General features: G+C 28.4%; 1 protein-coding gene across 1 annotated transcript in view; it reads left to right on the forward strand.

Annotated features, from left to right (window-relative positions):
- The window catches only part of LOC142328318 (uncharacterized), a 212,250-nt gene that overhangs the window by 39,149 nt on the left and 148,297 nt on the right, over positions 1-24,804 (forward strand). The window contains exon 2 of the mRNA XM_075372024.1: positions 8,615-8,712. Coding sequence (XP_075228139.1) covers positions 8,615-8,712 — 98 coding nt within the window. The remainder of the gene's footprint in view (positions 1-8,614; positions 8,713-24,804) is intronic.

Here is a 24,804-nt window from a genome sequence, read left to right on the forward strand (position 1 = left end):
GAAAACATAATTTTTACCTTTTTTTAAACAGCCATCGCTTTCCTAGACCGCCTGAACGCACCCAATTTTCTGTGGGACTTCTACAGCCCCCTTAAGGTTTTCAGCACCCTCAAGAGGGCGTTATTGCCCACTTTGAGAACAAATGTTTTAAAGCAAGCTACATAAAATTGTCCAGTGAGAAAAACAGTCCTCTCTTAGGTCAATGCCTGCCAACTTCAACTATTGTTCTTGAGATTTGTTAATCGTCATTTTCAGCATCCCTGTCGCGGCTTCACCCGCACTATATGGTAAGTTACGTAATTTTTTTTGTGAGAAATTAATTTCTTCAAAGCAGTTTCTCAATGTGACCGCTACAAAATCATCTGCCAATAGGTTGGCGTGCAGTTTGGAATCACCTATAAATATAAATACAATTAAACATATCGTATTTACTCACATAATTTGCGCACTTTTTTGACCAACATTTTTTATCTAAATGTAGGTGCGTAACTTATGCAAGGAAACGATTACACATAGGTTTATAATGAAACTAAAATGTGCCTATCATTGAAAAATTTTAATTTACTCGTTTTTGACTGAATATTTTATTTTTTAATATTTAAAAATAATTGTTTAAAAATTCAGATTCATGAATTACTCGAGTAAATATGGTAGAAGACTGGAATTATATAAATATATATATATATATATATATATATATATATATATATATATATAGTAATTTTTTTTAATATTCAATTTAACTTCTGTTTTATTATTAATTACTTCAGTAAATATATATTCTTCTTTTTCCTGTTTAGCCTCCAGAACCACTGTAAGGTACTATATCAAAGAATGAATGAGGATGATATGTATGAATGTAAATGAAGTTTAATCTTGTACAGTCTCAGGTCGACCATTCCTAGCCCACTGGACTGTTCTAGTGGTTAACTCGTCATCGCAAATCAGCTGATTTCGAAGTCGATAGTTCTAAGGTTCAAATCCTAATAAAGACAATTACTTTTATACGGATTTGATTGCATACTATATCGTGGTTCTTATACCGGTGTTCTTTGGTGGTTAGGTTTCAATTAACCACACACTTCAAGACCGGTCACCTGAGACTGTACAAGAATACACTTCATATACATTCGTGCATATCATCTTCATTCATCCTCTGTAGTACCTTTCGGTGGTTCCAGAGGCTAAACAGAAAAAAAAGAAAGGTCGACCATTCCTGAGATGTGTGGTTAATTGAAACCCAACCACCAAAGAACACCAGTATCCACGATCTAGTATTCAAATCTGTGTAAAAGTAACTGCCTTTACTAGGATTTTAATCCTCGACTTCGAAATCAGTAAACATATTACATTTACAATAGTACACAAATAACCACATCTTTTAATATTAATACATTCATGTATAAGGAATGAATTCTACAATATTGTATATTATTTATAAACAAAATCAGCGTTATTTTATCATTGTCGCCAAATAAATTTAATCAAATAAAAATAAAACATTTCTTAGCGTTTCTCCTACTGCATTGCCATTACATACGATTCTATTTAAATATTTATGATTAAAGAAGGAATGTAGAAGTGTGGGTGACAGTTGGCGCTAATTGAACAGTTACCTTTACTCTGTGAAGTAAAATGAACCAAATATTTAGTAGGAAATTCTCTTTCAGAATTTTCAGCAACACTAAATTTTAAGTCAAACTTAAATCATTATTTATATTCAAGAAATATTTTATTAACTTTTCTATCAAGCGATTGTTATTTTGATTTTCAATTTATTAATACCTTTATTATACGTAGTTATTGTTATTTTTTTTTTAACATTACGTTATCATTTAATCCTGCAATTAGCCCACTAAATTTTCTTACTTGTAAGAAAACAGTGCACAACATTAATAAACATTATGCAGAACAGATAGTCCGTTTCCTTTATCATTGCATTAACAGAGTTTTATGTAGCATCACTTCACAATGTATACAAGTATTACGTTGAATTTTCCCAGGCTGCTTTCTATATCTTACCACCAACAACCTTATTGGATGTGTAATTAAAGAACAGTAGCGACTGAAATCACCTGGCTTACTGAAAGTGGGACAAATTCATAGCACAACAACGATTATAGTAAACTATATACATAATAAACTTACATTTTTTTACACTCGTAGAAAAAACACATTGCTGACACAATATGCTCACCTAATCTACTCACTAATAGCTAATTTGTATATTATGTTGTTTACTTGTTCTTTCATTGTTAATTCCTTTTCATTTCGGATATTGTTAATCAAAAAAAAGTTTATTTATTTTTTTTATAATTAATATAATAAATGATTAATTTTCTGTTTAAAGTTATTATAAACTATATTTAGGGATCGTCACTGTTTAAAGTTGGATGAAAACATCCGCTTTTTTTCTATTTTACTTTATAATCTTAACATTTATTTATCTTGTTTTTCATATCGTTGATATGTTGACCTCAGTCCAATACCAGTATGATATAATCGTATCTAATTATATTTACAAAACGATATAAATAAGACAATTATTACACATATAAAACATAAAGTTAATTACATTTTAAAACAATTTAACCAATATGCAAATGCCCACTGGACTGATCTAGTGGTTAACTCATCGTCGCAAATCAGTTGTTTAACAGCTGTTTTTCGAAGTCGAAGGTTCTAAGGTTCAAATCCTAGTAAAATTTAGTTGCTTTTATACTGATTTGAATACTATACACTACATACCGGTGTACTTTGGTGGTTGGGTTTTCATTAACTACACATCTCAGCAATGGTTGTCCTGAATCTGTACAAGACTACACCTCATTTAGGTATCATAGATATCATCCTCATCTCATTGGATCGTGGGGGAGTAGTTTTTTGTCCACTAGTTAAACAGATTGCAACGTACACATTAGGAAAATATTAAAAATATGCAACTAACAAGAGATACAAAGTAAATCATAAGGAAATTCTATCAAATATACAGACGGCAACATCCTGTGTTTGTATCTAAATGTCAAATTTATTTGTCGATGTTATAAGGATGATTAGATATTAGTTTTTATTTTACAACGTTTTTTAAAACATTTAACATTATTTTCAACGTATAGTTCAGTATGGATTGAGTTATCATTTAGTAAAAGGTTTTTCATATAGACTTAGCTTAGAGTAGAATAAAATAATAAATCTTTTATTTCACATATTGTATCCATGTCTAAGATAATAAATATGGTTAAATTGCTTTCCAAGACTAAAGAGTAACTTGATAAAGTTGTTATACGGAATGTTACTTTACTTTAATCGGCATTCCTATAGATTACTCCGTATCCCGCATCTCGATCCCCATACTTTCCTGTCTATCCAGTTACACTCCACCATCGCCCTCTGCATGTCTCTCCCATCGCCCTCTGCACCCTTTTTTTTGTCACCTCTCCTCACTCATTCGTTGAAGACGTCCTTACCAAATTAATTGGTTTTCTTCAATTCTTTTAATTATAGAAGTTGGCCTTTTTACTACATCTCTGATTACCTCATTCCTTATTCGGTCAGTTTTGAAAGTGGGCGCGATCTACAGGAAAAAAAAATTTCCAAAGCCTCCAAACGCTCCCTATTTCTTTTGATCACTTACCAGCACTCTGAGCCGTAAGTCACAATAGGTTCAACTACCATATTATACATCATCTGTTTAGTTCTAACTGTTATCTTTGATGACCAGAGTAAGCTATTCAATTTCTGAATCCCCGCTCTTCCTTGACTAATCCTAGCTGTTATATCAACCTCACACTCTCTATCCTCGGAAATAAGTATTCCCAGATACTTTATCTTATCACAATTTTTCAAATTATGCGAAATAATATAACAAATTGAAAATGAATATAACAAGCTTAGAAGGCTTAAATTGATCCTATACTTGTTTAGTCTTTGGATGCTGTTTATCTTCTAATATATTGATTATATTGTATTACATATTACCACAACATAGCTGCGGTATGGAATTTTAGGTGTGGCTTTGAATAGTCATTTGGGAATAATTTTCATTTTTAAACAAAATAATTTTAGTCATATTTTCCAGTATTTAAGTTAATGGCTTAAACAGTTTATGTTTTTAAATGAATAATGTTATTTAAACAAGAGAGGAAAATTATTATGTTAAATTGTAAATTTTATAAATACTGTACAAGCATAATTATATTCACATTACTATAGGTAATAATAATAAGTGTTCTGCCCAAAGGCAGGTTTTCACATGGCCGCCCTCCATTCTGTTCGACTCTGTGCCATCCGTTTCATTTTATAGTAACTTTCTTCCCTTTTTATATTGTCTATCATTTTCATTAGTCTCCGACTTCTTGCTTTCCTCCCCGTTACAAATCCTTCCAATGCCGTTACCAAAAGGCAGTCATGTCTCAGCCAATGTCCCAACCAACTGCATCTTCTTTTTATTATTTCAATAATCGCCCTCTCTTCACCCACTCTACGAAGCACCTCCTCATTCCGAACTCTCTGCGTCCAGGTGATCTTTTTCATCCTCCTCCAAACCCACATTTCAAAGACCTCCAATCTTCTCTCCTCTCTCTTCCTAATAGTCCATGTCTCTGCCCCATAAAAGGCCACACTCCACACAAAACATTTCGCAAGTTTTTTCCTTAGTCGCAGATCTAGTTTGCTACATAGCACTCTCCTCATTTTGCTGAATGCTTCCTTTGCCCTAGCAATTCGTACTTCCTGATCACACTTCATATCTTCCTTAATGATGCACCTCAGGTACCTGAAGGATGCTACTTGCTCAACTTTATTTCCCCCAATCCTAATTGAATTAAATAAACAAAAAATATTGTATTTAAATAAAATAATATATATTTTGAATTAAGTTGTGTGTGTGTGTGTGTGTGTGTGTGTGTGTGTGTGTGTGTGTGTGTGTGTGTGTGTGTGTGTGTGTGTGTGTGTGTGTGTGTGTGTGTGTGTGTGTAAGCCGTGCTTCAGGAAAAAGCCACGTGACGGGAAAGTCCTACAACTGTGTTGTCAGTTTTTTTTTACATTATTACAAAAAAAAAATTGTTATAAAAAAATCGACTTTTGGTAAATTTGATTAAAAAACAATGTTACTATTATTTGTTTATTCTTATAGCAATGCGAGGCTGAGCCCAAATAATAGTTGCTATTATGGTTGATAATGAATTTTGTATTATGTGAAAATTACTATATTTTATCGAATCTCGTACTCGGAGCCGTCGTATGAACGACAAAGATGCTGCCACTCCTCTATGGAGATAGGACTAGTCTAGTGAATAAATTCATCTTTATATAACTTTAAACAATTTATTTAAGCGCTGTTAATCTTTGGTAACATTTTTGGTAACACAATATTCAGTTATAAAATCTAACCAAGATTACTAATTATTACTTACTACTCCTTTCTATAAATTGTTTAATGATGATTATATATATATGAGAGAGAGAGTGAGAAAGCGGGAGAGAGAGGTCCATACACAAAAAAATGTAACATATTATAATGCGGAAATATTGTATTTTAATGATTTATAATGATGCTCTGAAAGTAACTGAATTAAAAGTAAATCTGTTCGTGTGAGCTTTTTTTATACAAATTTCAGTTTTCGTAATCTTCATTAAAGTAAATTTCAATTCTGGTTATTATAATTATTATTATTGGTGCTGTTTATTGTTCTAAAATGAAAACTTAGTAAATTATACTTTATTATACTGTTAGATAATACAAAAACGTATATATATATATATATATATATATATATATAATATATATTTGTATGAATTTAGTGAAATTGTAAAATATTGTTAAAATACTCACTCATCTTTTTTTATCTCTGTAAAATTTCTTCTTGTCGGGCATGTTTGAATCATATAATATAAAGTTTTTTTTAAAAAGATTTTTTTTTAAATACTTAAAAATAGCTTTGTTATAAACCAGAGATAAATTAAAAAAAATAAAAAACACGACTGCCAAAAAAACATTGTTGACAAACACTGCTCTTTAATACAGGATAATTACTAATATAGAATAATTAAAGAGCGTGCGGGTGACAATTTTATATATAATATTTGTAAATAGTATAAACTTTTCAATTGCTTTAAATTTATATATATGCCTATGATACTCCCGGGAACGTAAGGATTCCAACGCGGGGTCATATATCTTAATCGGTTCAGCCGGTGAGTTGCTACGGTGGAACTTACATACATACATACACCCTAAATACATTACACTCCTTTTTGGATACTCTTGTAACAACCTAGAACTTCTTTTGCTAAATTAAATCGATAGATATTTTCTATATCGATCGTTATCTATGTCAATATCGACTTCTTCAGAAAATTATGTAATCTAGGAAAGGTAATGTCATTGTACGGAGTGTTCCGGGGCGTACTCGCCGAACTTCAGAAACTGATTAAGGACACCAAAATTAGTAATAAAGTTCATATTGACCTAAGTTCTATTTTGCTTTATTTCCTTCTGGTCGCCATTTGTGATTTTTATAGAAAGGAGTAGTAAGTAGTAATTAGTAATTTGTTTAGATTTTATAACTGAATATTGTGTTACCAAAGATTAACAGCGTTTAAATAAATTGTTTAAAGTTATATAAAGATGAATTTATTCACTAGACTAGTCCTTCAATTTTACTATCTCCATAGAGGAGTGAATCTCTGAAAATTATTCCATCTGAAGAAAATTATTCCTCAGGAACAGGTAAACCTACTTTGATTAAATTTGGCAAATTTAAATAATAGTCATAAATAAAATAATAAATAATAGTAATAGTAATAACAAATAAATAAGTCATTGTTCAACCATGATAAATATAATCTTTAAATTTTACACTATAAAATATTACACTGTTGAATATGCTATGAGTTGATGAGTATATACATGATGATGAAGTGTAAATGAGGACTGAACAACACAATAAATTAGATGCATTGTTACTATAAAGTATCAGCTGGTAACATAGGCCAGTTGAATATAAACAAATTTACTGTTAAAAATTAATAAGAAGAAAGTAGACAGTTTATATATTTATTTACTTTTACAAATGAATAAGAAGAATGAGGCAGCTTATGTATTTATTTACTTTTACAAGTGAATAAGAAGAAAAAGAGACATGAGTCTTAACACTAGGGTCTTGTTCTACAAAAGAAAAAAATTTGAAAACGTTACCTTCAAAAATTTCAAAATGGCGACCATCTTAATTTTTTAATCTTAAATATCATTGTAATTATTTGTTTGATCAAATTTTTACTTATTACAAGATTTGTTAAGCATTTTATTTTGAACAAAATGACAATACATTTGTAAAAAATCGATTGACAAACAATCGAGTTATTTAAGACAAATAACTCGGCAGTACGCTTGCGTCCCGTAATGCACGGTGATAATTTTTGACCTGTTTTAATTTCCTCTATTAAATGAAATAATATTTAATAATCATCAAAATTTTGTTAATAATGATGAATAATTAAAAATTTTACAATAAAAAAATAAATAAAATAAATTTAATAATAATCAAAAAATTTGTGTTGAAAATCACATAATCGCATCCAAAAGGAAAACAAAGCAAAATATGTGTCGATATGAACTATTTTGCTCATTTTGGTGTCTTTAATCAGTTCCTGAAGTTCGGCGAATACGTCCTGTAACTCTGTATATAAAATATCAGTTTGATTTATTATCGTAATGTACGTAAAAAAAAATCAATTTAATGATAAGATTAAAGGAAATGACATCTATTTACAGACTTAACATAGTTTCGATGCCTTGAGGCATATGGATTTCGACATCAGTATTGACTTCTTTAGAAAGTTTTAATTTGTTTTACTAAATTTAATGTCATTGTCTATTCTGGTGTTGACCCGCGAAAACTCATCTTCACGCGAGCAAAGTATCAATCTGTAGATTTTTATATCATGAACTAAGAAGTTCCATCAGGATAATCTACACACATAATTAAAATAGATTCAACTTTGAATTTAGTATTAATATTTGTATAACGTCTAGGTCGGCGAGATCCCTGATAGAAAGATCTTCTAGGGCTATTGGAATTTATGATCGTAGACAACGTGAAATTACGTCAGATCGTTCTCAGAAATTTATAGAGCAACGTATACGCTCGGCTCAAAATCGAGTTCAACCTTCCAGTAATATGATAAGTCTCAAATCAGCTTTTAATTATTATCACTCTGAGATTGCCTTGAAAGATATTCAAATAGGTAACATGATGTTACCAACATAGTAACATATGTTACTATTGCATTGCTAGAAAATGGAATGATGAAACTCTTAGAATTTGTTGTGTTGGGAGCAAAGTCGTTCTTGAACAACTTCAATATCCTCCTGATTTCATTACAAATTTGATTTTGGGCACCCATCTTTTATCTAAACATGTTATTTTATTCGGTTTATAAATACCGAATATAATCTTTTTTTTTCAATTTAGATACAATATATATATATATATATATATATATATATGTTTATTATATATATATATATGTTTATTATATATATATATATATATATTAAATAACCTTCTTGTTTTCTATCAATATTTATATATATTAAATCTATTTGTTACAGGATTATTGAGGCTATGTTCTCCAGCACGTCAGCCCGTTTACAATCAACCACCAGCACGTCATCCTGTACACCATCAAAATCCATCGCGTCAACATAGGGTGAGTAATAAGTTTTATTACGTTCGTTATAAATTTCATTTATAATTTGTTCTGAAATGAATGGATTTAATTAGCATACCTTTTTTCAAAACTCGAGAATACAATGCTTTCATTCGTAAGAGTTTACACAAATTACCAGTAAAAAATGAAACATTGCTATGATAAGCTGTCTGCAACATAAAAGATAAACTTAGTTTATTACACAAACGTGTCACATATTTTTACTTTCCTGGGATTGTAGTTCCAGAACTATGCTGCAAGAAGGGAAGTATGATAATTAGTCAAAAAATTGAGTATGAGTTTTTTTTATATTCCTCAAAGTTTCATGACCCAGGGACCCCCAAAAAAACATAAACAAGTGGGGGATAATTTGTTACGTACCTGTATTACCGTGTTTGAAGCCTAATAACTTTTAATTGTAAAAACGATTTTGATGAAGTTTGGCCAAAGACTTGTGTATACTATATACTTGTGTATATAGTATATATACTTGTGTATAATATCTCCAAGGGGTAGGGTAGATTATTTTTGACGTTAATTTTCTGAAAATTTTGTATAGATAAACTACCCACTTTCTGTTAAGTTCAGTACATGGATACATGCTTATCTTACCATTTAAAAAAAAAACTTTGCCTCAAAATTCTGTCCTTTCCCAAAAATCGAAAAAAGCTACCTTTTTATGTATTGCCTATTTTTTAACCGATTTTTTATGTCTTCCTAAGCATAGTAGTAGTGCAAGTAGCCCCCCAAAAATACGTTGGAGATAATATTAGAGGTGGGGGAGTCGATCAAAGTAAAAAAAATCAATTTTTTTTAATTTTTTCATTTATCGTTATTTTTCCACTAAGTAATAATAAATAATTCCAGTAAAATATAACAAATTTGTTGCCAGTTTTATTTTTTCTTGGGAACGATTCTCTAAGACTCATTTATATCATCGTTATAGTTTAATAATAGTTGCTCGACTTTTTATTATGGAAAGATCTAATATTTTCCTGAAAGCAGGCATTTTCCTTAATATTTTTGTACTTTTATAGTAGTTTGACTTCTTGTTTCGAGAAGATTCAAAATTTTGGTAAAAACAAGATTTTATTTTGATATTTTCTTTTAAACACAGGATATAAACCGACTGAATCTATTTTGTTTAAAAGAACTCACAATAGATAATGTTTCATAGCTAAAGATTATTTAAAAATTGAAGTTTAATTAGGAAAGGATGAACCATTTAGAGATGATGCCAAAATAGGCACAACGATAGATTTATATTTAAATCTATTTATATATATATATTTAAATCTAATTTATATTTATATTTGTTTAGATTTATATTCTATATATTCTTAAACAAAAGTGAAATTAATCATTAATAATAATTTTCTCTTTAAAAATGATAGTCACGAAATGGGTGTTAGAAATTTGTTTAGTAAACATTATTAGTTAAAATTCACCCTGGCCTAAATATTATGGATAATTAGTACAGTATTGAAATATAGCCGTATAGCCTACACTTTTAATTACTTCATGACTAAGAAACTCTATTAATGAAATACACTTTGTACTTAAAGCGGATAAATTACCATTACTAAACCAGCGAATTTATATATTGACTTTACAATAAAGCTGTATCGGTTAAATGTCATTCCATGTTGTTATAAAAAGGTTTTGTTTTTTCTGAACAGTACACTGATTTTAATAATAATAAAATAGGTATTAAAATTAAATTGAAATAAATCATAACATTTAATTAATAAAGAAAGATGCATCATACATCTTGCTTAATTGTATATTTTTATTTAACTATTTAAATATTTCTCAATTAATATTTTAAAAATTGTTATAATATTTCATAATTCTAATTTTTATCGTTATTATTTCCATTCATTAGTATTGATTGTAATCATTTAGCTTTTTCAATTATAAATAATGTATTTTGAGAGAATGATTAAAGATTTTTTATGAAAAAAGAATTTTATTTGTTTTATATACAGAGTGTTCCACGAAGAAACGGAGAAACTTTCAGGACATATTCTACTAATGAAAACAATGAAAAAAGTTCATATAAACGTAAACGCTTTCTTTTTGAGCTACGGCTAGCGAAAGATTTTGCCCGGATTTCAGTTCTTCTAATAAAAAAAGCCCTACTATAATTTTGAGACCCAAATTAAGGAGTAAAGTTGATGGTTTCTGATTTAATTTGAGGTAGAAAATATGGTAAAACATGTCCCAGAACTGAACTCCCATATGTTTTTTGATATCCGACGTAAAACACAATATTCGATATCGAAAAAAGTTTTTTTAGACTTGTAGTTCAATAGCTTTGATAAATGACTAATAAATGCGGAAAACTTTTAAAATTACTTGTAGAGAATATAAGAAAAATTCAATGTCAAAAAACAAGTTTTTTTGTAGGTTTGTAGTTCAATAGCTTTGTTAAATGGCTAATAAATGCGGAATATTTCATTAAAAAAACTTGTAGAGAATTTAATTCTGAGAAAATTAATGTAAATACAGCCAATAAAAAACAAATAAAAACTTTTAAAAATAGATTTTTTATTGAAATAGAACAGAAGAAAAATAAGACACAAAAAATGTATTCTAGTTTCTATGCGTAATAAATTATTATTCTTTATATAACAAAAGAAAAAAAGAAAATATATGAAATGATAAATGATAACAGAATAACAAATCTCAGTTACAGTAATTGGTCGAAATTCCCTCCTTTACAAAGTACACAACACTCTGCCCGATGCAAAATATTTACGGTGGCTTCAGTATCATCTCACGATTGTTTCGTACAAATTTAATAGCATTTCGTATTTTAATGAGTAACTGTTCTTTAGTATTAACTTTTTGTTGGTATACTATCGTTTTAATATGGCTCCAAATGAAGTAATCAAGTGGCGTTAAGTCAGGTGATCGTAGTGGCCAATCGATTAGTTTTCCACGTCCAATCCATTTTAAGAAATTAGTGTTCAAATGATTTCTTGCTATTAAAGAAAAATGTAGCTTTGCACCAACTTAAAAAAAAAACTTGTTTTTCGATACCAAATTTTGTGTTTTCGTCGGATATCTTAAAAACAAGTGGAATTACAGTTCTAGAACCTATTTTAACCTATTTTCCATCTTAAATTAAATCAGAAACCACTAACTTTACTTCTTAATTTGGGTCTCAAAAATTACAGTAGGGCTTTTTTTATTAGGAGAGCAGAAATCCGGCGAAATCTTTCGCTAGTCGTAGCCGTAAGCGTTTGCAGACCTATGGTTATATGAACGTTTTTCATTATTTTCAGCAGTAGAATACGTCCTGAAAGTTTCTTCGTGGGACACTCTATATATATAAAGTTACAACAGATTTAATTATTGTGTTGATAAATTTTTAAAGAAAAACTAATTTTATAATGAAAATGATATTCAGTATAATAAATCCAGTTTATGTATTTCATAATAGTAGTTTGCGTGCGCACATCTTTCCGTTAAAAAAGCATGATGCGTTGGTTTGTTTGCTGTATGTGCTCACATTTTTATTTTGAATGAAACGCACGAACGATTTATACTTCTTGATACGATCAATTTATTTAAAATTATATTTAAATTTTGGGGATGAAGAAAGAAAGCATTGGGATTAGAGCTGTGTTAAAAAATTACAACTTAAAAATCTTATATATAAATGCGAAAATTTGTCTGCAACAGCATCACGCGAGAACCAGTCAACCGATTGTTTTTAAGTTTTCAGGATACATTTGAGTTATCCCAGGGTATGTTTTAAGTCACAGATCGAGGCCCTAACCACGTCGGAAGTGAATTTGTGAATTAAAGATAATCATTAAAGAAAAAAAATGTGTCATTTTACTTCATTATTACATTTCTATCACCATGACAACAAAAATATAATTAGGTAAATGATTAGTTTTTTCTTTAATGATTATCTGTAAAATATTTAATATTCTAACAGTCACGAAAATAACGAATGCATCGGGCTGCAGGGGCTGAACTTCCCTGTCTATACCTGTTCGATCGGATGAGCGAAGCGAGCCCTGTAAAGTTATATGTTGGAATTGTTTTTTAAATGTAATAATTTAAATTATCACATTTTATTATAATAAATAATTATTCACACGCAGATCTAACATACGCCTGAATTTATGTTAATATATATATATATATATAGATTAGAAAATCTGTATTTGTTATATAAATAAATATTACGCGCGCGGGGCACACACACCCATATATATATTCAGGCGTATGTTAGATCTGCGTGTGAATAATTATTTATTATAAAAAAAAATGATAATTTAAATTATTACATTTAAAAAAACATTTATACTGAATGTCGTTTTCAATATAAAGATATTTTTTTTTTTAATTTATCAACACAATAATTAATATTTTGTTGTAACTTTTTATTAATTATTAACTGTCACTTTGACAGTTTCTTTATAAATGACAGCTACATCTCATTCTTTAATTTAGTTGAGATGTTAATAAGAGTTTTTAATTTTTTTAATTTTTAATTTTTTCTTACAAAATTAAAAGAGTTCGTAAGAAATTATTTTTTAATTTATTTATTTTTTGCATTTATAAAAATAAAATTTATTTAGTTATATAAAAAAAAATTGAAAAAATTAAAAATGAGTCAATAAAATCATTAATATTTTTAAATTTAATTTACGTAATAAGATAAGTAATAATTTTTAACGCTAGTTATCTATATTGTACAAAAAATCTTAAATTTTTGTTTTTTATTATAAAGTTTAAAATCTAAACTTTTTCAAAGAAGTCATTTCTTAACACTTTTTTGTAAATGGATGCAACCTTAATTTGCCGCTCAACTGTTTCAGTAATTGGTTGTAAGGCTTAACACTTTAATTAGAAGTCGTTTTATTAAAGCGTTCTGCGCTGGACGACAAGCAAAACGTGTTAATATAGATTATTATAACTATGACTGTGGACTTTACCGGTGTCCCATTTCGCTCGATTAAGCACGTACACCAGTAGCTCCAATTTCACTGAAATATAATAAGCTTATATTTCATGATAAGAGCTGCCTAGACGAGTTTCTGAAAGGTTTTTCTTAAACAAACGTTTCTTTTAATTGTTTTTTTTTTTTTTTATGAGGGAAGATCGTAGCTGTAGGAAAGCTGCTTCAAAACAGAATTATACTTTTTAATCCTTTCCCGTAATCTTTCAAATAAATTCCGTAGTAAATGAGATTTTTGGTTCATAATATATCTGGGTTTCACCAAAGAGTATAGTTTATAAAAATACCCTTTTATTAATCTATGAAGATTTTCGTTAACCGAAGCTTTTGTCACAGTGAAATGAAATCTTACTTATTTTATTCTACTTAACAGAAAACTTTTTTTCAAGGACTTTGAAACAATTTTGATGATTTAAGTGTAAATACCCTGGCTCCAAAGATTATTCTCTATTTTCGTATTTTGTACCATACATATTCTGATGAGCATAGATTATCACCGATAGTTTTTATTACTTTTTAAATTACTTTAAAAAAAATTCATTCCCTTATCACAAAAAAAAACTTGCCTAGATTTAATTTATATAAAATATTTATCTTATTGAGTCAATGATAACCTAATTTTTTTCGTTTTATTTAATTCACTTTCCTATGAATTTTTTCCTTTCCAAATCCATCTCTCATGTCAGTCATAATTCATTCTTCTTGAAAGACAAATAATTTTCGTATGTAAATTCAAATCAATAACTTTCAACTTATATTACAACGATTATGTAAGATTACCTGTCTTTACTCAAGCTGCTTAGACTTATTACTGCTTACTGCAGTAATATTTTCATTTACTGACTGCCACATGCATCCTTCCTTACTTCGCACTATTCACTTTCTCCATATTTCTTAAAAAACATATTTCTTAATAGACATTATTTACCTTAAAAACATATCCTTTTATACGGCTATAATTTCTCGTTTATTGTTTTTCTTACTTTTTCGTGTCTTAATTCCTTTACTAAATATGCTTCTTTATATTGGTTATTTCTCTTCATAAATGATATGCCTTGACCATTAAATAATTTTTTTGTTATTATTATTATCATCGTCATCCTTTTTTATTATATCTCATATTCTTGTTTGTTCCTTTCATGATAAATATTAACAAAATTTTAAGTAATTTATTTGCTTATTAAATTTTCTTTACTTAAATTATAAGTCGAATTTCTTTAGAATTTCTATTATTTCTAATCTTTAGAACATCCTATTCTGATTTTTGTAACTATGTATTTAGAAAACGATTACTAATATTATTTACATTTTCATAAATTAAATAATGTAATTTTTTATCTTAGTATTACAATACCGATAGTCTTTCCATAAATAAGTAAATATTTCCCTCCTATTTTCCTCTCAATATCATATTAATAGTGTAGCTAATAAGATTTTCCACGTAGATTTTCGATTTCGTTTACAGAAGTAATTTTTTTTTATTGCAATAATTGACTACCATTAGCATCAGTTCTCTTTTCTATTCATGTAAAATGTAAATAGAAGCCAATATCTAACAAATACTTTTTATTTATTTTGATATTCATAGACCGTGAAGCATGTAAAAAGCTTTCCCGAAAATTAGTTTATTCGTTAAATATATATATATCTCCTCTGTATAGTTTATATCAGTTTTATAAATATTTTATTATTTTTATTCTGAAGATATACGTTATACAAATATACACATAAACTGATAAAACTTAATCCTGTACAAGATAAAAAAATCTGATGTGAACACGACATGACTTCCTTTTACGCCTATTAAATTACATATATACTTTTTTTCCAGAGGTTAATAATTATTAATAAATCAATATATTTAGATTAAAAAAAAAAATAAAAAAAGAAGATAAAAGTCGGATTCGAACCGATGGGCCTTCCGCTTGTACGATCCAAATACTTCATGAATTAAAATTTTATTTGGCTATAACTCTGGAACCAATGAAAATAAGTACCACTTGTGATATATCGTTCGAAAACTCTCAATGAGGACTGATTACTGCAGTTAAAAAAAGTCCAAAATCCAAAAATATTTGGATTTTGGGCTTTTTTGAACACTTTTGATCCACTCGATTGCAGTCAAAAATGGAGGTACACAACTAGATATTACAACAGTCATAAATCCAAAATTTCAACATTCTACGGCTAATCGTTTTTGACTTATGTGAGATATATACGTACGTACAAACGTCACGCCGAAACTAGTCGAAATGGATTCAGGGATGATCAAAATGGATATTTCTGTTGAAATCTGAAAACCGAAATTTTTCGCGATAACAATACTTCCTTTACTTAGTACATGAAGGTAAAAAAACTAATAAATACGTAAATTTTATTTCTTTAATATATTTATTAATTTAGTTTAAGATATTTTGTTTTGTTAAAAAATCTGTGAATTACAATTTTAGATTAAGAAAAAAAAATGATAGTAAGTAAATAAATAGATGGAGTTCATGAAAATGGCCTTTTCTTTGGTGTTATTCCTGTTGGATGAGTATCATCATCAAGTTCGTGTACTTGAATGATGTTTGTATAACGATTGGAATTATTCTCAGGAAATAAAAATAGAAGAAAAAATCCCGATCAGCTTTTCTTCGAATGAGGAATGTCCTAGTTGGCTACAATCTAGGTTTAACTTTGAGGAAAAGAAAGATTAAGTTATATATCTTCTTACTGCTGTGTTTTTTTTTAAGTCTTGGACTTTATCAAAAACATTGTTGAAGAAAATTGAAGTCTCTTTGAGGAGCAGATTTGCTTAAGATAGACAGAGAGATAAGGTTTTCAATGAGGATGTACTCCAAAGGCTGAAAAATAGTGCAGAACAATTATAAAGATTAAGAAAATTCTGCACATATGGTGAGACCTCCAAAAAAGTATTGGCTTCTATATTTCATACTTCCAGGAAAGTTCATGGAAAACCTAGGTCCAGAACGACGGAGAATAATCATGGTTGAAAAACTTAATGAAAGAATTTCAAAATCAACCAGCTCTTGATTCTGGTCAACTGTAGACAAAATTGAAATTACTCAGATGATGGTTAACCGCTGGTTAACAGACATAGTACTCGTATAAAAAGAAGAAGAAAAATATAATACCACCTGAATATAGAAGGTAATTTTATACAGAAATTTGTTTTTATTGAACAATTGGCTTGTGATTTGAAAATTTCCCAAATGTCTTGACCAGAATTTGTTTTATCGGAGCTCGGAGATGCCCACGTGTCTTTTTCGTGTATCTGTAGCTTATTACATCGTTATAAAGCAAGGACGCGATATTTTGATAAGTTAAAACCAATAATATAATAGTTGGCGCGAGGCAGAAAAGAAGTAACTGATATCATTTAAATATAACTGGATCTTAAACTGTTAACCTACTGCACCAGCAAACATTTTTACATTTCCCCCACTCCTACACATGCTTTAGTGATAAAAAACGAGTAAAATTGTACAATGCTCAATCTTATGATAAGATAACATCTCCTAATTGTGAAAATTATGGAAAAGTTTTAAAGATGTTAAATGATAACAAGAAGTAATGTAGCCTGTAAAATATAATATTTTTTGTTTTAAGCATTTTGACAAATTTTGAGTCACTTCTCCGCCTTCTAAACAAAAAATTACTATTTTTCTTTAAGGGAAGTGTTTAAGGGAAAACACTGCTACAATGTATTTAAATTATTTTTTAGATTTTTATAACTTTTTTCTGTATTTTTAATTATAGAAGATAAGTAGTATGTATTAAAAATTTCCCCAAAAATATAATTTAAAATCAACTGGATTCCATTCACTATTTTTCAAGGAATATTTTATCTTAGAAATGTGAAGAGACACGGGTTCGGCAATATCTAAAATAAAGTTTGGTACAAAAGCTAGCACGATAAGATTTCAGAGTTATAGATTGACTAATAAAAGAACCGTATTGAGAAAGTGTGTTCTTGACGAATAGATTAGTAGAATGGCGAGAAGTGGTTACTATAGAAACGCGGATCATCATCCAATCAGCATTATTTGATACCTATAACGTATGTTTACCACCACAGTTCCGCTCCACGTCGAGCCGTTCGGTGCTGCGATCTAGTGGGTGCTAGCGCTCACCGGAGAGTTCCGCCGTACTAGCATTCGGCGCTTGAATCTGATCCAAGGCGGTCACGTCATACTCTTAGTCCGGATGGACTCCATTCTTTGTTCGGATGAACGTTAGCTTTAACGTTTTATTTAATTTTATATTTTTATATGTCGAGTTTTATATATGTTACAATTCATTTCATTAACTGCCAAGGCGACAATTCATTAAACCATTATTCAACAAGCAACAAGGCATTATCTCCATTCATCACCTATGAACATACAGTCCACCCTCACTCTAAAATCTACCAACCACTCAATTTATACTTTTAAATCCAGCCTATTTAAAAAAACAGACAAACATAACTTTATTTATAAAGATTATTATAATATTTATTTCCATTTTGAATTTATTGTTTTGATGTATTAAAACTCATCCATTAATAAAATACCCGCGATGTTTTTCGGGATAGCGTTTAGGCGGTAAATTATTTGTCTTTTTGTGTTGAAGGTCAATTTAGATCTTCGATGTGAATTTTTTAAAATTCTTTTTGAGAGATTTTAATCATAAAAATATTAAACTGTTATTCATTCTTAAAATTCATTCATGGCAGGGATAAATTTTTGATTGGTTTGACCGTCATCATTCTGTCTTTATTTTTCCTGAGTTATCTACTCAATTTATAATGGTGGTGGTTATCTAACCACCATGACTTGGTAGGCAATATACACTGCACGTTAAATTGTTTAAATGTTTTTAAACTAAATTGAAGCTTTTTAGTTTGATTACAGATTACAACAGTTGTATTATTTTAACTTCATTTATTTTTTATTCTAAAATCCTGAAAATATTTTTTGTACAGTATTTTGTAAACACTTATTAGTTGTCAATTGTTATCTTTTTCTGTAATTTTACCGAAAATAGTTATTTTTTAACAATTGAAATGGCCAGGTTTAAATTTTATATATATATTTTTTTGTAAATTGGTTTTTAAGGGTAATCTTGTATTCTAATTTATTCTAAATGATTGTTAGGAATCCTGTGATGAATTAAACTGAAAGTGAATAAGCAAAACATTTATTTATTAAATTTGATATTTCCTTACTGCTTTGTTGTAATTGTTTATAGATATCAAACAAATTTAATTGTAAGACTTTGATTATTTCTTTTCGTAATTCGTTTTTTAAACAGCTTATTCCATTATTATACTTTATTATATAATTTTGTCTTCCACAATGAATTTAGCTTAGATATTGCATATTTAATAAAATATAATTCTTTATTTCTGCTACACACTAATGAAAGTTTTTATTTTAATGTTTTACCTCGTATTACTGTATTACTTAAATTATACCATTAATGTTTATAGTATCATATTGTATAGCATAGGTATCATACACAGTTACGCAGAGAAGACTATAATTGCAAAATTTTTTTCCTCAATTTATTTTGTTTTATAGTACATTTATCTTTCTTTTATATTATACATTATGTTTTAGAAAATATTTCTTAGCATTTCACTTACATTAACAACTTCAGTTTATTTTTTCTCATAGGACTTTCGTTCGGTTTTATTGGTTTTTAACCTAAATCGTTCATTTTGTATTTTTTATTTTATATACTCATTTTAACAGCAACATTTTAAAGACGCGTCTTTTCTCATAGTTGAATTTTGTATCAGTATAATCTCTTTTCACCTATTCGTAAATGTTGCTAACTTCTCTTACGTAGTTGACCAGTTCATTTTATTATTTGCTAATTATTAAGCTTGTCTACACCAGGATATATAACAGCTGTCTATAAAATTAAATTTTATATGTAATTATAGAAAGGGCATTGCACAAATAATTATGGTTGTTTTTTAATGTCTATGTGAAATTCTGAAATTTTTTGAAATTTAAAAAGTGGAATAATAAGACTCCCATTTTTTAAGGTGTTAGTAATCAATCTATAAAGAAATTATTTATATTATACCAGGGACTAATCTAAATATACATATCAGAATTTTCAGAAATTGGTTCTATAGTTTTAATCAATTCTACAGTTTTATAGTTTAAAGGTCTGTAAGGAGCCACAGATCTGCTTATAGATGATATCAAGACTTTTGTTTGTTCTATTCACAGGGATCAAAATGTAAACTAGATTTTATGATAATATAAAATTCTTTAAGATTTATCCGAATGAAAAGTTCTTTTCATTAACGATTATGAAGATGATTGTTAATTCAGGAGTACATTTTTCAATTTTATTTAAACTATTTTACAAAGTATTCTAATTCCGTAAATTGCTTTATTTAGTAAAAAAGTATGTTACGTCATTTATTTTTTTAAATAATTTTTTCCAGATTTGCATGATTTAATTGCGATATAATGATTTAGTTTTGTAATTATTATAGCATATGCAATTTATTTTTTAGTTTTCAATTCGTACGTTTGATTTAGGATATATGGATATTGAAGAATAATTTTTATTAATTTCTTATATTCTTGGCTGTATTATTTTAATGATATTTAATAATTCCGTTATAAAAAAAATATTAAAAATTGGGTGTTGTAACGGATAGTTCTCTGCTTATACCGACAACGAGTAAAAATATAGTCAATGTTAAAAAACAGTATTGCTCAATTGAATCCGGGATAAAAACAGTATTTAGAAATTTATAAAAAATTTATATTATAAAACGTTAAAATTAACTAATAGTCTTAAAAATAACTAATTTTTAAAAATGGATTTATCTCTGAAATCCTAATTAATTTTAAATGTAACTTAAAGTAAATTAAGTAATTTAACTTATTGAATTACTTATGTAACCTATTGAGTTAAGATATTCCTTCACTTAGTATAACATTATTATGGTATATGTCGCAATACACCATAATAATGTTACGATAATGAAGCAGTATATACAAAGCTATGATGTTTCTCAGTTATCGAAGCATACTGACAAAGATAAAAAAAGAGGACGAATATTTAATAATTTGGTAATTCATCAATATTTCTAATAATAGCATTTAATTTATTATTATTAATAAATTGATTTTTCCTGTTTAGCCTCCAGGAATTACCGTCACGTATTACTTCAAAGGATGATATATATAAGTGAAGTGTAGTTTTGTGCAGTCTCAGGTCGACCATTTCTGAGATGTGTGGTTAATTGAAACCTAACCACCTAGGAACACCGGTATCCACGTTCTAGTATTCAAATTCAAATCCGTATAAAAATAACTACCTTTACTAGGACTTTAATGCTGGAACTCTCGACTTCCAAATCACCTGATTAGCGAAGTCACGTTCACTACTAGACCAACCCTGTGGATTGTTAAACTGTTATTCTCGGTGGGTTATTATTAAACTATTGTATTCTCCCAATGATACTGTGATACCACCACTTTTGATTTTATTAATGTATTAAATTTAATTCAATAAATTAACAAAATCCAAAATCGTGAAGGTACCAAAGTCTTATTGTTCAGTAAAATTTGACTGAATGTTACTAAAACAGGAGAAACATTTTTATGAATTTTTATTTTTTAGAGATGAAATTTTATATTGAAATTTATTTCCACACCAGAACACCAACAAGTTTTATCCACGAGAAAAGCTATGATCGCTTGAACAGTGAAAGTTCATTATCCTTTTGTAATGTAGATGCGTGGCATGCTATATCTTTTTTTACTTACTTTTTATTTATTTACTAAATGCTTTACAAAAGTTTAAATAAACAAAACGAGATAAAACAAAAACAGAATATTTTAATTCTTCTTAAAATATGGGATTATATGAATCGGCGCAAAAAAGCTACACTTTTAAAGTGAATTTTATTTTAAATGTTTTTTTTTTAATTTAATTGTGAGTAGATCTTTTTAAAAAATCGTTGTTGGATAAAAAATCCTTTTGCCATAAATGTATACGGTAATGAGCTTTCGTTTTGATAAAAATTAAAAAAGAAATTTTATGAAAAGACCTTAATTAATGCTCTCAAGAACAAAGAAATGTATTCAGATTAGTTAGAGAAACAACCCACGTAAAAGAACATCGGCTTAATTTAGTTCATGAACGTCACCAAATGTTACTGTTTACTTCGTCCGATCTGATTGCTGTACTGAATCGTAGTTGCCGGAGGTAACCGAATAATGACTTCCATTACGGCACATCTTTACTAAAGACATGCTTTTAAGATTATAATCAACGTGTCTTTAATGTACGTGTTTTTTTTAATCTTATATGTAATAAAGCTTTTTACTTATGATGACAAACAAAAATATTTTCAGATTGTTTACGTACAACATGTAATTTTTCAATCGAAAACTCCACTTAAGTTATCTGGAAATAACTTATTGCGAGACAAACGTAATAATTTCCTATATTTAATTAAAGAATAATCAACAACGATGCATTTAGTTAATAATAAGACCTGTAGTACGTAAAAAAAATACATTCAGATTGAATTAAGAACTTCCTTTTTCTTAAGCTGATTAAAATTATGCTATAAAAATGTGTACATTCTAATAAAACCCCTCTTCCGACGCTACCTATATAATATTTGGTCAGTGCCCGTAATTGAAATTAAAAATCTTTTATTTTATTTGGTTATTATAATCTTTAAGATTATTGAATTAATTTCTTTTATGATTTTCATTGTTTATCATTTTTTATAGAGTAAATTTTAATAAAAATAATTTAAAAAAAAATTATATTACTATTTAATATCTAAATATTATTTTATATTTTTGCGATTAATCAGAAAGGTGAGAAATTCTTGCGTAGTTCTGCACAATAAGACAGACTTTTCGTTAATTTAATTTGATTTTAATATATTTTTTAATTTTGTTTAATATTACTAACAATAAATACCGCAGATAAAGAAACGTCAACTTAACAACTTGCAGCATCATAACGAACCAAGCTTCTAACTTTCACCGCTCAAATTTTTTCGTCCTTAAATTGAAGAACGACGGAATTCAAGAACGACTCAACCAATTCTCATCAAAATCAAATTTTCAGATAGACTACTAGGGGATATTTAAATTTCAGTGAAATTGATCGAGTCGTTTTGAAGATATACGAGTCACAAAATAAATTTTATACATAGGCCCGGTCAAATCTGTTCGAATTTAAATTGAGCCTAACTCAAGAACGATTCAACCAATCTTCATAAAATTTTCATATGCACAACGTCTGATAAGCTACAGCAGCATATATAGATTTGAATGAAATTGATTGAGTAGTTTTGTAGATTTTCAAGCCACAAAATTTCTTATATAAATATATAAGTAAATCCAATTTTAAGTGAACGGTGTATTCGTCCTCCTCAAACCGAAAAACGTAATGAAAATTTATTTTTACCTCCCAATCCCAGAATGCGACCGAAAGTAATACCGTACTTTTCCTCGAAAAGTCTGTTAAAATTATAATTTTAAGAAAAGGTATTTTTTTGACATCCTTTAAACTTATTTCAGTAGAGTATATTATTAATGTAATTCTTGAAGGTAAACACTAATTAGTTTTTAATCAATATAGAATCTAACAGTCACCTTGTTAACCAGTTATATTATTAATAGTTTCATTAAACTACAAATAAAAAACCACAAAATAAAGAAGAGCTTAAAATGAAAACCGCAGTTTTACTTGAGAATTTTTGTAAACTGTGTCGTAGAAACTTTACTCAATCTATTTGCATTTTCCAATCGTTTACTTTTTAAAAATAATATATACGTTCATCGTCATTAAGTTCATGTTTTGTCTATACTTAATCTTTCTCCATTTTATTTTTACTTTTTACTGGATGCATTTATACTCCCTTTTTCTTGCCTCTCCTTTTATAACATTAGCATTGATGGATTGATAAGAGTTATTGATTAAACTTGATATATTATTATTGAGTTATTGATATATTATATTAATAATAGTAATTATAAGAAACCCACCGGGTTGGTCTAGTGGTGAACTCGTCCACTCGTTAGGTTTTAATTAACCACAAATCTCAGCAATGGTCGACCTGAGACTGTACAAGACTACATTTACAATCACACATATTATACTCATTCATCCTCTGAGGTAATACCTTACGGTGGTTCCGGAGGCTAAACAAGAAAATAAAAAGTAATTATAAGATTACTATTATGCCCAATCATATTATAAAAACAGATCAGTTTTGTTCTTATTTTTGGTTGTAAAAAAAATAAAATAATCTAAATAAAGCTGGTTTACTTGCGAAGTATTGCGTTACAGAAATTAAAATTTAAGTTCAACAAAAAGTAATATTTGAATATGAATTTAATTAATTTCGTTTTTTATATGAAACATATTATTAATGTTTGTTAACTGAGTAATTTCTTTTATAATATTAATTTATATTATTGCCTTTAGTATTGGCATCATTAGTTCCTTCTTTTTTTTTGTTAACACTACGTCATTACTATTATCTGCATTTCTTGAAATTAAGAAATGCTGAAAATAGTAGTGACGTAGTGTTAACAAAAGTATCTAGTAAGTAAGGCGGAGGTAGATTTCACCGGTGATAAGTAGGAGGTAAAAAAGATTCTCACCTTAAAGTTAAGAAAAATTTCAATTTTACTAGGGCAAGCCCCATCTTGTACAATTCCAGCAACATTTTGGTCATCTCTTGCCGTAAAGTTTGGTCATATCAAAAATTGATTTAGACAAGGTTTTAGGAAATTTTTAGAGAACTAACGACCACTTTAAACCGATTCGATACTGCCTATTACGGAAGGTATGATTTTTTGTCTTCGAAACCCCATTTTTTCCACCCCTTGGACCAACGGTTGGTGATATCAAAAAATTTTGATATCCCTTATCCCTTTGATAAGTTTTAGACCCTTATCCAAATAATATTAGGAACTTTAAACGAATTCGATATTTTAGTTAATAGGAAAGTTATAGCGATATTTTGTTTTTTCGAAAATCCACCCCATAGTCCAATTTTGTCCATTAATGAACTCGACCATGATTTTGGGTCGTTATATTTTATGTATCAATTTGAA

The sequence above is a fragment of the Lycorma delicatula genome, chromosome 7 (genome assembly GCF_047948215.1).
Source record: "Lycorma delicatula isolate Av1 chromosome 7, ASM4794821v1, whole genome shotgun sequence".
Lineage (NCBI taxonomy): Eukaryota > Metazoa > Arthropoda > Insecta > Hemiptera > Fulgoridae > Lycorma > Lycorma delicatula.